Raw genomic sequence first — 15460 nt, 5'->3', positions numbered from 1 at the left:
AGCCCCCATGCCCAGCCCTTTGCTGTGGTCATTGCATAGAAACAATGCCTGCTCTGTCACTTGGAATATTAATGTCTAACCAGCTGAGCGAGGGGCCTCTCAGGCTGGTTCACCCCCCTGGGGCCAAAGTGTGGGGAGAGGTTGATGTGAAGACTTTCCTGCTAATCCAGCTCAGACTTCAACTGGACTTTCCCCTCCGATCCTCCCGACAAGATAAGCAATGGGCCCTGAATGGCCGCTTTGTGGTGAAGCTGACAGCAACTTGGCATTCCCTGCCCTGCATGGGAAACCTGCTGTGACACCTGTCGCCCCGGGCACTGCACCTGGGCACGGCCCAGGGTCATCACTGCAGAGGGACACGTCGAATGAGTGCAGGCATCACTACTTGGGCGCAGCTGGCGCAACAGGGCAACAGGGCTGCTCCCGGCAGCCTCCTCGCTCTGGCTCTGCTGCATGGAGATGCTGGAGCTGGCTTCGGCACCCGGAGGGGCAGCGGCACAGAGCTGTGCTCCTTTGCCTTCCTGCTCAGCCGGGTAAATTAGCCTGCACGCAGCTCCAGGCTGTTCTGGCACCTGGACCGACTGCATTTCTATCGAGAGTGCTGCTCTCCCCAGCCCAGGGGTCACAGGTCCTACCTGACTGCTGAAAGACTGAGCCTCGGTAGCCTGGGTCCTTTTGAAGCTGTATTTCCTTCAGAGTGAAGATGGAGGCAGCTGGGCAAAGGGAGAGAGAGGAACAGATGAGAGTTAACGACTGGATGAGCTGTTTCCAGAGGTAGCCAGCACATGCATTCAGTACTGTGCCCTCACACCAATGCCTTGCTCCCACATGCCCAGGATGTCTCACCCTGCAACGGCAAGATCCTCCACCTCACCATGCCCACGTGCCAGCTTCTGCCCCCTCACTATGCCAATCTCAAGCCTCAGGAGCACTCATTTCCTTTCTCTAAATATAGAGAATGGGGATCTTGAAGGAGACATGGGCTTAAAAGCCCAGCCCTTAGGAGGGTAGGAGGCCCTTACCCTCTTTCTGGGCATGTCTGCATGTGCATTAATGCACCAGAATTGTGCTGCATTAAGTTTAGTACCTGTAATAACAGGTACTATGAAGGTGCTGTAACCAGTGTTATAGCACAGTGCACGTGTTTTACCTGATGCTAATGTACAGTCGACTAATTCTCCTGTGCTTTAGCGTATTAGCTCGGCTTTTGCCGTGACACGCTGGTGCACAGTAGAATTAGTTTACTGCACTTTTAGTGTCTCATGTAGATGTACCCTCTGTGTCCTACTAGCTGGTACATAAGAGAAGGGGTAACTCAGGCAGTGAAGGCCCAGCAAGCTGTGATCATTGCCCCAGGGAAAAGGGCCACATGCAGCCTCCCACAAGGGGAGGATGGCTTTCCCATAGGAAAATAAAAAACCCCTGAAATGAGAGAGTGCAGGAAGTTGGCACTCCTTAGCTTTCAGCCTCCTGGTTTCTGCCAGCTGGAAAAATCAACTGCTGATGACACTTTCCCTGAAAGCCCAGTATTTACCTTTCAAAGCAAATCCCATTAGCATGGATGGGCACTTACTGTCAGGCAAGAGGTGCACACGTTCCCCCAGGCTCTTGAAGTACGGGTGTCGTAAGGCTGCTTCAGCCGAGATCCGGCTCTTGGCTTCATACTGCACAGACCACAGAGAAAGGAGATTACTTGGGCTCGGCACACGTCATTGCACATGGAGCTTGCCGTTATGTGCGCTGGGTGTGTAAGACACGACTCATGTTGTGTACACAGCATTACGTGAAGCGGGTCTCATTACTTGCTATGTTTGTGTCGGTACATATTATGTGTGTGAGGTACGCTGAGTGTGTATGTGCAAGCAAGTACATATGGCTGGCTGCGTGTGTGCATGTGTGTGCAGGCGCCTGAGCAGTGACAGCTTCTGTGGGGGGGCAGGTGAGCAAATAACGACATATGCTCTGTGGGTGGGCACGCGTGTGCACGCAGAGGAACCGTCGCATATGCCTGCGCTTGCCGTTCCATATGCTGTTTGTGTCAACACCTCCGGTGGGTGGTTGCATAATCTTTAGGTGTGCAGTGGTTTCATGGGCTGTGTCATTATATCCTCTCTGTGTGTGCGCATGGGGAGAGCAGGGTGAAGGGAAGAGGGAGACCAACCCTCCTCCATTTCAATCACAGCTCCTCCATCGGGCACCCCTATCAGGACATGTCTATCAGGGCTCAGGGGAGTCAGAGCTGCTGCTGTGGGAATGCCAAGTTGTGCGTCGCCGTGCCAGGATGGATGGATGAAGACAAGTGGCGGTTGAAAGGCAAGACTGTGCTGCTGAGTAAATCTAGGGAAGCGGAACAAGGAACTTGGCAGCAGAGAAAAGATGAGCAACCAGACACTGGTGATGAGAGGCTGATTCAGAGTTCGGGACCTCAAAGCACTTTTATGGGAGGGCAGGTACAAGCAGACAGCAGCACGTCTCCGGGAGCCAGCGAGAGGGAAGATGCCTCCACCTGAAGTTGGGACAGGGGCTTTGGACACCGATACAACCCAAGAGGAGGAGGTGTCTACAGTCCTTTGACACCCCGTGATGTTTTGCAGTTGCCTCCAACAGCACCATGATTAGGCCCTACAACACCAGCATGCCAGCTGGCTGGAGCAGTGGCAATACCCGCTCCCTAGCTGGCTCCTCTGACCCCAGGCCCCTCTCTGGGGGCCAGCTGCCTTTCCTTTCATTAACAGCCTTGACCCCAAGCTCTGCCAACCCCGCTGCTCTTGGGTTGGGCCGCCAGGCTACTTACCAAGAGAAGGTTTGTCAGCAGATCGATTCCTTCTGTGTCCAGCCTTAAAGAGAAGGAGACTGTTATTGCATCCGAAAGGCCCTCCCGTGGGCACAGCCAGGCTCTACCAGGGTGCAATGGGGGCACGGTGGGTTGGCACATGCCTTTCAAAGCAGCAGAACAGCCTGTTGGGCATGAATTTCTGAAACAAGCAGGGCTGGATAAGCCTAGATAAGCCCTGGAGCCTGCTTTTGCTTCCGGGCTGTGTCCGGGAGAGTCCTTCCAGGGAGGCCTTATGCACGTTAGCTTAAATTCATGGCTTCCGTATCACCTGACCCCAGTTGTCTTTCCTGCCTAGTGCGGGGGGCTGGACCCGATGATCTTGCAAGTCCCTTCCGCAGCCCTTACAATCTGTGAATCTATATACTGTGGCATAGAAAAGGAGACCTGACCTGACCCCGACTGTGTTGCTGCTGGGGATCAAATACCGACCCTCCATTTCCATGGCTGTGTGTCCTCCCCGCTCCCTAGTGTCAGAGTGAGCCTGGGATGAAACCTCGCAGCCTAGTCCCCGCAGTGTCCCGCTGCTGGCCAGCACATGCCTGCGTGCAGTGGGAGTCTCAGTACCTCGGGGCATGGTTGATCAGTGGCTGGGCGAGGTATTGGGTGAAACTGTACGCCTTGAACTCCTCGTTGGATGTGATTCCAGGCCAGGAGTCTTCTGTAGGGGTCCCTGGGGGAGAAAGGATGGTTTGGACACATCATCTTCATCACACCACGGGGAGCTCCAGTCATTGCCCTCCATTACCCTAGCATGGAGGAGCCCCTCGTGGAAACGATCTCCCTTGGAAGAGACCAGCGAATCCTCCCCCCACTCTCCGATGCTACTGCAAGGTTAGAAAACCCTCGAGGAAGGATCTGGTCCTGTCTCCACTCCCACAGGGCTGAGGGCATGGGACTGGCAAGCCAGTCTAAGCTTTCAGCTAAGGCTGTTTCTCAGGGCCTTGTTACATGACAATATTGGGCAGCTCCTGGAGCTCTTAACCCCTGCATTGTCTGTGCGTTAACACCTTAAAGTGGCTTAAAGCACTCGTTATGTGGATCAAAGTTATGCCGCTCCAGGACAGGATTATCTCTGGTCCACACTACCCAGCTCCTGTTCTGTGACGTGGCCACTCCTGACGGATGTGCGGCTCGAGTTGAAAGCGTGACCGCTCCAAACTCCAAGCTAGCATTAAGCTGAACAACATTTGTGAGGCTCACAGAGGAAGGTGTGCCAAGGCCTTTGCCCTCTCTCCATCTTCCTCGGTCAGCCATTGCCCTCTAGCGGAAGTTAGAGAGAAGACTCACCCAGCAGCCGGAAGATTAAATGCAGCTCTTCTTTCACGGTGGACCCAGGGAACATGGGCCGTCCTGTGACCATTTCATAGTGGATGCAGCCCACGCCCCTAAGCGAGCAGCAGAGGCATTGATATTAGAGATGGAAAAGACCTCTGAGCGCACCCCCCTGCCTTCGCGCAATGCAGGTTGGTTCCTTACAGTCACAGCCACCCGAGGGAGCTCCTGCCCGTTCTTTGGGACATTGCTGCTACTGCTTATCATCTGCTCAAAAAGGCCCTGATGCACAATCAAGGAGCCTGCTCCAAAGAGCTTATGACCTGGGAGACCTAGAGTGCGCGCATAAAGCAGGGCAGGCAGCATCCTTGTGCTGGCGTTGCTCTATATAGCAGCCCAGCGTGCATGGCGCTGCATGGAGAGATGAAAGGCAGTGATGATCCCCTGCACTGGAGAGGTGGGAATGCAGGAATGGGGTCCAGTGCTCGTGCCCAGCCCTGCCAGCCCCCACAGCTCACCACATATCGATGGGCGTGGAGTACTCGGTCGAGCCCAGCAGGACGTCCGGAGGCCGATACCACAGCGTGACCACCTCGTTGGAATACGTCTTGGTAGGGACTGACTTGGCTCTGGCTAGACCTGGGGGTGGAAGGGATGTCTCTGTGTCTTCTCCTACACTGCAGTGTAGTTCTCACCAGCAGCACCACAGGGAAATAAGTGGGCAGAGGAGTTCCCCTCCTCTTATGCATCTCCAGGCAGTAGCTGAGTTTGGAGCGGCAGGTCTGGAAACCTGGCTGCTGCATTTAAGTCCTTCAATCAGCCCACAGTGAGCAAATCTGATGCACTGACCCACCCCCAGCACAGTCTGAGCGGACTGGGATGGACCATAATTTGGGTCTCCTGTGCCCCTCCAAGTGGCATGCATGCACGGCTGTCGGCACTCACTGAGCCCAGCCAGGCCCGTGCTCCCCCAGCCCTGCTCACCGAAGTCTGCCAGCTTCAGCTCCCCCCTCTCGTTGATGAGCAAGTTCTGCGGTTTGAGGTCGCGATGCAGGATCTTCCTCCGGTGGCAGTACGACAGACCTCGCAGCAGCTGGAACATGAAGATCTTGGGGAGGGGGGAAGAGGGAGGAGAGGCACGTTCAGCGCGGCAGGGCAGTGAGGGTCTGGCATTCGGTTCGGCAGAGAACAGCACAAGGCAGAACCTGCAAGCAGCTTCAGGGCCCCTCTGGAGGAAAGACTTTCTCTAGCGTTGGGATGAAACCCTGCAGCTTGCAGCTCTGGACTCATTTCACAACACACATAGGCTTCAGTGATGGACTGAGGAGGATCAGAGCCAAGGTAGCTCCAGCTTGGAGGGCAAGAGCCAGATTCTCACCGACTGCACGGCCCCTTTACATGAGCAGCACAAAGGGCCCTTCACAGTGTAAGCCATGCACTTGTAAATTATGTTAACATCTAACTTAAGAAGCCTGTTGCTGCCAGGAAGAGAGGAGGGGTATAAAGGGGCTTTAGTAGCAATGAGAATCTGGGTCTATGAGTCTCTCTTTGCTTTGTCTTTTGCTTATGCAATTAAATCTAGCTCTTAAATCAGTGTCCTCAGCTGCCTCCAGCTAAACGCCAGGCTCGATACTACATTAAGAGCGGGGCAGAGTCTCTGGTGCGACTCTCTAAACATGATCAGCAAGACGCCGCGAGGGAAACAAAGCTGTCCAGGACAATGTGGATGAGAGGCACGACAGACAGATCCTTCTTCTGCTTATCAGGGATTCAGAAGCGGGTCTGAACATAGTGTGCAAAGGACACCAAATCGTTTGAGGCTATTAGGACCTCAGAAAAACAGCAGGGAGCTTCAGAGGGCTCCAGCCAGGTGCTGCCACGGGAGATCAGACTCGCACATGAGAAATACAAGCGGATGCACCCAAAAGGGAAAAGCTGGACAATGAGCATGCATATCCAAGCCTGTGATGCCCCTTGTCCCTCCTTGGCTCGGTTCCCCATGTGCTCAACAAGCCAGCCACATGACACCGAGTCCCTTGGGAGCTTCTGACACTCTCCTTCCTGACAGCTCTTGCTCTCACCTTCACGTTGTGCGTGCTCATCAGGTTCCCACAGTTGTCCAGGTACTGTTTGAGGTCATTGTCCTGCAACAACAAGGGTGTACCATGAGTAAGCATCTATGTTCAGATGGACCCCAAGCCAGCTCCAGGCACCAAATGGGACTTCTCTGGGGTGGGCAGGATGCTGGTAGGAACCCAGAGGGTTAAAGCCCACTAACAACTGTAATGTGCCCACAGCATGTGTGGCCAGAGGGAGCTTTACCATCATCTAGCCTGACCTCCTGCATGTCTGGCCAGACGATCTGGCTAATTTTGCCCCAACCTAACCTTTGTACAAGCCACAGCAGGGTTTTGAGGATAGGCCTGCAAGGCCTTTCCCCATCGGCCACCCAGGCACATGTGAGCTCAGACAAGGCGTCTAGGTGTTTGAAGACCTATAGGCAGCTATGCAATGGAGGTGAAGCCAGGCAACCCAGAACCTGCTGCGTGCCACAATGTCTGCTAAGGCAGCTGGTATTGCTACCAAACCCACCCGGTTGGGGCTGACTCTAGCACGTGAGCGGATGATGAGCTGGGACACGGGGCTGGAAAAAGGCTGCCTTCCTCCTTTCAGTTAATGGTCCAGACATTGCAATGGGCTCTGTGCAGAGGTCTGTGGGTGAATGGGTCTGACCTGTGTTTTCCAGGAGCAAAGTGCAAATAATGAGAGGTGATGAAAAATCAGGAAATATTGGATAAAATTAGTGGGAAACTTTCCCTGTTTTTCACTAATTGACTTAAACCTTTCAAGTAGGTAAACTATTGCAATCCTCCCCGCTATTTATCTTGCACCCAGCTGCAGTGAGGCACGAGCTCCCTCACTCCGGGTCATAGGAGGAAGGGGGCCAGTGCAGCTCGGCAAATCCCACCCCGAGGCACACAGCCCATCCACTCACCAGGTACTCGAAGACAAGGGTGAGGGATCGCTCTGTGTGAATGATATCATGCAGGGTCACAATGTTTGCGTGCTTCAGGTTCTTCAGGAGCGAGACTGCAAAACAAGGAGATGGCATTAGCCATTAGAAACCCCCGCGGCCATGCTTTGTTGCCAGAGGGTAGGCTGGGCTGGCTTGCTCCGACACCCTCATGAAAGGGCATCATTGCCTGGCAAATGAAAGAAGGTCCTGGCTAGCTGGACTGCCCATTCACTCTGGCTCAGCAATAACTCTTCATAGATTCATAGATGTTAGGGTCGGAAGGGACCTCAATAGATCATCAAGTCCGACCCCCTGCATAAGCAGGAAAGAGTGCTGGGTCTAGGTGACCCCAGCTAGATACTCGTCTAACCTCCTCTTGAAGACCCCCAGGGTAGGGGAGAGCACCACCTCCCTTGGGAGCCCGTTCCAAACCTTGGCCACTCGAACTGTGAAGAAGTTCTTCCTAATGTCCAGTCTAAATCTGCTCTCTACTAGCTAAAGGCACCCTCTTCTTCATGCTTGTGAGGCCCTTCCACTCAGAAAATGCCCACTGCTCCTTACCCTCCCTTATAGCTGTGCAGGGGGCCCCTTCTTCATGCTCCAGACGGATCTCTTTCAGAGCCACCAGGTTCTCTGTCAGCTTGCTGCGCCCCTTAAAGACAGTGGCATAGGTGCCCTGTGGGAAGGAGAGAGACATGGAGCTTGGGCACTCATGTCCAGAGGCCGGTGCGTGCCTTTACTTTGCCAGCACAAAGCGGAAAACCTGCATGCAGAGGAGCAATTGGAGCAGCGGGTGACTCATGGCGGAGGGCTCGGAGAATGCAACGTCTGGTCCCGACCCAGATCCCCGGGTCCAAACACACCCAGACCTTGAGGAAGCCTGGATCTGGGCTGCCTTTTGCAGTTTGTCTGCTAAACCCTTGAGAGGATTTGTGCTTACCTCGCCCAGCTTGTCCAATTTAACGTAGGTTTCCAGCTTCCCAAATCCGATATCTGACTGCAAAGAAAAGGGAAGAACGTCAGCAGGACAGATCCTCTCCTAGGAAAGATGTAACCCCACAGCTGAAGGTCACATCAAGGAGGCCAGACAATAACAGCTTTGGGAGAGATAAATCAAGTCAGGTGTTTGCAAGCTGGGGCGGGAGCTCTAGATACACAGTGTACATCACTGTCTGCTGGAGAAGCGCAGCCATCTAGGCAGCCAATCAATCAGAAAGAAACACCATGGACTGGGTGCTTAAGGAAAACAGATGATACCTGCTTCCCCCATCCATGGAACAATGACGCAAGCTATTAACTTCATCATCGCAGGGAGCCTTGTTTGCTGCAGTGTGGATGCGGCTCGATATATTGCCTCCCAGTGCTCTGGCTCCTGTCATGCCTTCCTCATTCTCTCCGCCTGTCCCTGCCTCACCCATCATCTTGGCATCTGAGCAGCCACGTCTGCATTCAAGGCTGGCTGGATTTTGAGGCCCCTTCCAGCAGAGACATTTAATGTGCATGGAAAAAAATCATTCCCTACACACTGGCTGTTACCAGAAGCCGTTCCCTCCATGCCAGGGGCTCTCTGAATCAAGTGCGAGAGAGGCACTTGGATGGTTACTCTTCCCAGGATCGTGGAGACTCACACTCTCATTTACTCAGTCATAAGCAGGACAGCTTTGGGGTCAAAGGGCTGAATTAGGACCCAGGAGATCAGGTCTTAATTCCCTGGGACTTGGCAGAGTCCTGCAGCAGGTTTGGGATGATGCAGCTGGGGCTGGTCCTGCTTTGAGCAGGGGGTCAGACTAGATGTGACCTCCTGAGCTCCCCTCCAACCCTACCTTTCTATGAAGTCATCGAATTGCCCCATGGCTTTGTTTCCCACTGCACCCTGGTTGAGAAGCACGGGGCTACCACGTCTGAGCAGCCCTGACACAACAGAGCTCCAGCCTTGGTGGGGTATGGAGGTGCCCTGCTTTGTGCTGTATATGTCTGCCCTCGGCAGGTGGTGCTGGAGGGACAGCTGTCAGGCAGCCAGCGCCCTGTGCGGAGGTGCAGGCATCAGCCCTGGAGGAGTGCTGCCTTGGGACCAGAGGATAATATTATTTCCTATTTCATTTAGAATAAAGACCCATGGGAGCTGCCTGGGAAGTGATGTATGTGTGTTGCTGGTGGCAGGTGCTGGGGATGATCATTGATAATCCCCAAGGATTGTGATAAGGGTGGCTAGCCCCCACTCTGCTCCCCACTGGGGGAATTGCTTCCTTGCCCTGCTCTGCCCTGCCCTGGAGAAGCTGTCTCCAGAGCACAGTCCTGCCTCCAGGGCCCATAGGGTCAAAGACCTCCATTATCACCCCTCCCCACCCCATTCAGTGCCAGAGTGTTTGAATGACATGGAGCTGGGCTGTTGACCTGGGCTGGGACCCACACCTGCATTTCCCTCCAGCCACCAAATGTGGAGGGGGGTAGCTTGGCTGCTGATGTAGGGTGCGTTGGACCTGATGACTGGGGCAGTAAATGGTGCCATTAACTCTACTTCCAGTGCCCTGAACACAGAGATGCTGAGTATGGGCCTCCCCCCTCCCCGCACTTGGGAAGAGGGCTGTCACCCAAAACGCTTAAAACTTTCCTCATGTCCATCATCTTAGGTTCACCCCTCGGCAAAAATAAGTCAGCACCTATGCCTGAACAAACCCACCCGCCTTGAATGGATGTGTTGATAGTTTGTCTCGCTCAGCTGGCAGGGATAATAACAGCGGGTAATGCAGACTGAATGTGATCAGAGGCCCTATAAACTTCACGACTACGGCGCCTTCTACAGGAACATTCATTATTCATTTACAGGGTTATGAATATTAATGATACATTTGCTTCTTCTATGCATATTTTATTCACCAGGCAGAAAAGTCCGTGCAGGTGAATGTGAGTTACTGGCTGTCAGCCAACAGCCTCCCTCCCAGCCGAGAAAGTTCCTATTCAATGGGACGCAGCCTGGCCTATCTGCAAAGAAGGCCCTGGGCTCTCACTCTTGTACATGCTGTGTTGCAGCATGCATGAGGGATTTGCATGCCAGGGCTGAGCATGTACACATGTGTGGAGTGCACGCCTCTGGGAGTGCAGGCCCAAGCAGAATGAACATTTATATGTGTGAGTGTAGGCTTGTGGGTACAGGAAGATAAGGATTCACATGCCTTGGTGTGGACTTTGCACAGCTGGGAGCACTCTGACGGGTGCATAGAGGTATAGGTGTAGAGGCAAAGACCTGGCAGGTGTGAGCAAGGACCCCAGAGTGTGTGGACACGAATGGGCATGGCCACATGCAGGGCCTGGGCTCCAAGGTGCGACGAGCCGGGCATGACCCTCCCCTGCCCGGATCCCCGGTGTGGTGGGACTCACCAGGGATGCCCGCCGAGACATCCTGCTGAGGGGCTTGGGGAACTCGGGGCTGTGCATCTGCAGCTTCTGCAGGAACTCCGGGGGCAGGCGGATGTCCACGGGGAGGGAGAGCCGCTTGCTGACGTCCTGCAAGCCAGGCCGGCACAGAGTGAGCTTTCCGGCCAAGAACCTGCAGACCTGTGCCCTGAACCTGGGAAGCTTGCCCAGCCATCCCCACCGCATGCCACGTGGCTACCCCCGCCGTGAGAACAGCAAAGTCGCCCCTCCGTGCACTCCCTGCCCATGCCAGCCATCCCACCTCCATACACTGCCTGGCCCCAGCCCCAGCCCCAGCCCCAGCCCCAGCCTGTACTTGCCTCCATGGAGAAGCGGCGTTGGTTGTTGTTCCGGTAGCGTACAGTTGTCGGGGACTGGCCCTCCACCTCTGACAGGGAAATGGAGGTCGGGTCCGCCTGGAAGTCCCTGCCCAGCTGCAGGTGCCCGTGAGCTATGTCTGATGGGAGAGAAGGGAAAGACTGAGTGCCTGGAAGGTGTCACAAAGGCAGCACTTCTCAATAGCCAGGGCAACCACTGTCTGCTGCTGAGTCCAAGCATGGGGCTGGGAGCAAAGGACTCGAGACCTAACACTGTTCCCCTCTCTGGCCCTGGGTAAGTCTCTTCAGCCCCTACCTTCTACACCATATCTTTCCATGCTTTAGAAGAAAGCCTGCATCGTCACCCCATTTTACAGATGGGAAAACTGAGGCACAGAAAAGGAAATGGATTGTCCAAGGTTACCTGGGAAGGGAGCCCAGGTCTGTAAAGGCCCCCTTCAGTGCTCTGTCCATTAGCCCACACCCCACACAGCACCAGTGAGGCCAGCTCTTCATCCTGGGCATAGGAAACTGGCTCTGATGCTAAGTCACCACAACCGGTGTCACACGCCATATGCAGTATGGACTGCCTTAGTCCCCCCAGGCCCCTGGAGCCAACCAGGACCCCGCCGTGCAAGGTGCTGTGCAAACACAGAGCGAGAGATGGGTCCTGGCCCACAGAGCGAGCCAACAGCTCCTGGGGCTGTCATTCCTTGCAGAGGCCCAGGGGTTTGGGATTAAAGAAGTCAGACAGACAGTCTTTTACTGCAGCAACCAGCCAGCAAACCCTGGGAGAGGATGCAATCTCAGCAAGTTACGCAGCGCTGAGAAATGGCTCTACAGCACCCGAGTGCTCTCGAAAGCCGAGCAGTCTGAACAATGACTCCTCCCGTGGGATTACCAGTGTGAAGCACCATCAAGCCCAAAGAGCCATGAAAGGAGCAGGAAATCAGAACAATACAAGCCATAAAGCTCTCCCTGGCCTCCAGTGTGAGGTTTGCACTTGAAGCCCCTCGGTCTGTAATTAACGGCTGGTTGCTAGGAAGCTCCCGAGCTCAGAGACGCAGACAGCAGCTCAGCAAAACATCTGAGCAAGTTCAGCACAGGTCACCCGAGTCCCGGTGAAATAGCTCCTCCAAATTCACCAGGGCGCTGCTTCCAGGAGAGGCACTCGAACAGCCTTGTCTACTAGGCAGACACCTTCCCAACCAAGCATAACCCTTTAAAGAGGAGTCAAAATACTCTTGAGGGGACAGATGAAGACACCTGACTCCTAAGAAAAGGCTTTCAGCAAACCCGGGACAATGTTTTTGCACCCTTGGTACCTCGGTAGCTGCAAGGCAAGTGCCTTAGACAAAACTCTAGGGCTTTGGGCAGGGCTCGGTGTTAATACTGATTATAATTAGGTACCTGCCCCATGTGAGAAACTACAGATGCTACAAATGCCACAGTCAGATGCTACCAGGCGCTATGAGCATAGGGGAGGAGGAGAGAAGGAACAAAGCACCTACAAGATCACACGGTTGTAGCTTTAGGGACGTGGTATGCATGAAGAGCAGGCAATGCCAACCTGGCATTTGGTTCAAACACCTTTCTTGCTCCTGTTCTGGTTATGTGTCTAGAGGTGGGATTCGCTGGCCTGAAGTTATCCTATGAGCTCAGAATGGCCCCATCCAGACTGCGCTTCAGGGGTATCTGGACCCAAAGCCTCTCTAATTGCCCGCCCTGCCTAGCTCCAGGACCTGGGAGCACCCCCTCCGTGCCCAGGCCTGGTGGTATTTGACCCGGTGACCACTACAAGCCGGACCCGATGCGTTCTACTTGCCCCAGGAGATGAGACAGTCGATGGCGGCTGCGTCCAGCCACACACCACAGCCGAGCAAGGGAAAGCAAAGTGTCAGCACAGGAATTCCTGCGTGGGACCAAAACCAGAGCCCAGGGCGGCCCCGGCCCCTCCTGCTGCTGACATGCCACTTCCCCTAGCTGAGAGCCGCGCGGACCCAGCCTGCCGCCGCGGCTGCAAACGTGGATGTCACTGTGCTGACTCCAATCTGTTCCGACAGCTGGGGATGATCTCACTGCCGGGCACTGGAGCGAGAGCGCCTGCTTTCACAGGGCGCGGATCGGAGCTGCGCCTGGCTTGAGCTGCCACGTTGAGGGGATGAGGGACGAGACGCAGCAGATGAATGACCCAGAGAGACGTGTCTGGAGGCAGGGGTAGTTTCCTGATACCACTGCTGCTGCAGCGAGACCCTGAGGGTGCAGGGGGATGTCTGCGGGGTGGATTCCCAACCAGAGCTTGCACAAGGCAGGGAACAGCCTTCCTCCCACAGCTGCCTAGAGAAACTGCATCCCGCCTCTGAGGGCTTCTCTGCCAGGGGACAGCCAGCAAAACAAATCCAAAGTAAATCAAGGCTGGAATTAAAGTGGATCAGTTAAATTACATTAAACCTCTGTGTGAACAGCCTCATTCAGGTTTAGAGGGGCCTTAATTTGATTTTTCTTAATTCTCTTGCAAAGTAAATTAAACTAAATGGAATTAAGGCTATGCTGAATGTGTCTACATGGGATGTAATGCTCGCTAACCAACCCGTTGAATTTGGATTAATTTTCCTGAGTGCAGAGAAGCCCCAGGTCCTTGCAAGCAAGGCAGCCCATACCAGAAGGAAGCTAGCTAGCAGCAAGTCATCTTGCGGTTCAGTGCGTGCATCCACAATCCTTAACCCAGCCCACAGGACCCAGTGGCAGAAACCTGGACAGGTGCACGGAGACTTCATTGCTCGCCTGCAGGGATCAGACCTGGGGGCTCCAGTTGTGAACACCGGGGCACGCGCCACTTCTGCTGACAGAGAACTCTTGTCCCGGAGAGCACGTGTCAGAGGGTTACAGTCCTTTACACACTGCCTCTGCCAAGTGCACTCCAGGGACTCCAGGTACAGATGCTTCAGGATCCCAGATCCCATGTTACAAAGGTGTCTGTGGGCCCAGGTGGTGGAGAAAACCTTCCAGATGCAAAATGAGTATGACCTGAAGGTAGGCCTGAGCTTACAGATAGCCAGAAACGACGGCACCTTGGGACCCTACTGCCAGCTCCCCCTTCCTCCAGCGGCACCAGTCCCCTGGTGACACTGCAATGGGATGTGGGAGAGCGCGAAGCCTGTGGGAGCTGCAGGAAAGGGGCTGCAAAAGGAAGAGAAGAGTCCTGAAGCTTGAGGAAGGAGGGGAGAAAGGAGGAAAGAAGGGAGCAGGGTGATGCTGAAAGGTGACAACAGGAGTGTATGCCCTAGGCTGCAATTAGTTCACAAAAGCTTTATTCTCCCTGGCTGTCTGTGCACACCTCCCAGCAATGCCAGGGACGGATCTGAGGCCTGAGAGGAGTCTGAAAGTCTGAGCATCTATCCCTGCCCCCATCTTGCAGAGGAGGCTGACGTCTGACCTCGCCCCACCCTGAATGAGTTTGATGCCCCCGGGCTAGAGCGGCTCACACACCTCATGCCAGTTCAGCCCACGTCTGCCCCGTGGTCCCTGCGCAGCGGTGAAGAGGACTGCAGACCCGACCAGGCAGTGGCGCGAGGAGTTGTTGCTGCAGCAGCGATGACGCTGGCCCGCTGGGTGTGCCTGGCGTGCGATGGAGATGATGCCAGGGCCCAAGCAAGGGCCTGCTTGATTCTGCTCTGCTTTTCATGTGGCTTACAGTGGGCCCTGACACCCGGGGAATAATGAGGCTGCCTGGGATATCAAAGCAAATTAAAGCGAGACCGCAGACAGTGCAGCTGCTTTTGATGAGCCTCCTGCTCTTTTTTTTTTTTTTATATAAATACATTTAAACATTGCCACTGCCAAAACAAGCTTTGATCTCCCACAGAATGGGGCCAGCACCCTCCGCTGCCTGCCTGAGTTACAACTTTTAATGACTCTGCTAAGTACAAACTCTCTGCTTAAATCGCTATTAAGCTTGCAAGGCCAAGATCCCTCAGATCTTGGATTATCCATCTCCTTTCCTGCCTCTCGCCATTGTTCCTCTCTCTGCCTTGTGTTCTGCATGCCCACGTGGGCTCTGGTTTGCACCATTGCAATTTGGGAGCTATTCTGGGTTTGCAGCCAGTGTGATGAAGCTTTGTCTGCCTTCAGATATCATCCAGGGCAGGAGCTGCCCTGGGGTAAACCCTGGTGTAGACATGATTCACATGCCTGTGGCATGACCTGTACCCAGTAAAATGCCAGGCCCTAATTCTCCCCTGGATCCCAGTCTCCCCTGGTGCTGATGGGTGCTCTGTGGTTACAATGCCTTTTTTACCCCCTTTTCACTGACTGCATAAGGCAATGGTGAACCAGACCTCAAAGCAGGCCTGATCGGAGGTGGAAATGATGCAGCTAATTCTCCTGGTGCCACAGGAATGACCTGGACTCAACCTCCATGTCCCAGGGTGGAGAAATTTGTCTGAACAAGCAGGATAACACCCCTTTTCCAGCCCAGTGCACAGGGAAAGAGGAAAGGTGTGAGGGTTTCAGATCCCTAGGTCTGCACTGTTGCCCCCGGGCATCAGACTGGGGGAAAAGTAAGTGTTGGGACCTGGACAGCTCTGTCTACAACCCAGGCTTCAG

At 54.5% G+C, this 15460-nt stretch overlaps 1 protein-coding gene across 3 annotated transcripts in view; it reads right to left on the bottom strand.

Annotated features, from left to right (window-relative positions):
* CDK18 (cyclin dependent kinase 18) overlaps window positions 1–15460 on the bottom strand; it is a 50663-nt gene that overhangs the window by 7183 nt on the left and 28020 nt on the right. For all 3 annotated transcript variants that reach the window (XM_006259890.4, XM_019477269.2, XM_019477268.2), the window contains exons 3-15: window positions 10859–10995; window positions 10503–10628; window positions 8065–8121; window positions 7686–7800; window positions 7104–7198; window positions 6190–6252; window positions 5093–5216; window positions 4627–4747; window positions 4124–4221; window positions 3401–3506; window positions 2795–2837; window positions 1574–1664; window positions 636–713 (exon numbers count right to left, since the gene is read on the bottom strand). In XM_006259890.4, coding sequence (XP_006259952.2) covers window positions 636–713; window positions 1574–1664; window positions 2795–2837; window positions 3401–3506; window positions 4124–4221; window positions 4627–4747; window positions 5093–5216; window positions 6190–6252; window positions 7104–7198; window positions 7686–7800; window positions 8065–8121; window positions 10503–10628; window positions 10859–10995 — 1254 coding nt within the window. The remainder of the gene's footprint in view (window positions 1–635; window positions 714–1573; window positions 1665–2794; window positions 2838–3400; window positions 3507–4123; window positions 4222–4626; window positions 4748–5092; window positions 5217–6189; window positions 6253–7103; window positions 7199–7685; window positions 7801–8064; window positions 8122–10502; window positions 10629–10858; window positions 10996–15460) is intronic.

This window comes from Alligator mississippiensis, chromosome 14 (assembly GCF_030867095.1).
Source record: "Alligator mississippiensis isolate rAllMis1 chromosome 14, rAllMis1, whole genome shotgun sequence".
NCBI lineage: Eukaryota > Metazoa > Chordata > Crocodylia > Alligatoridae > Alligator > Alligator mississippiensis.
Note: the sequence above shows the minus strand (reverse complement) of the source record. Positions and strands in the feature narration are given on the sequence as shown.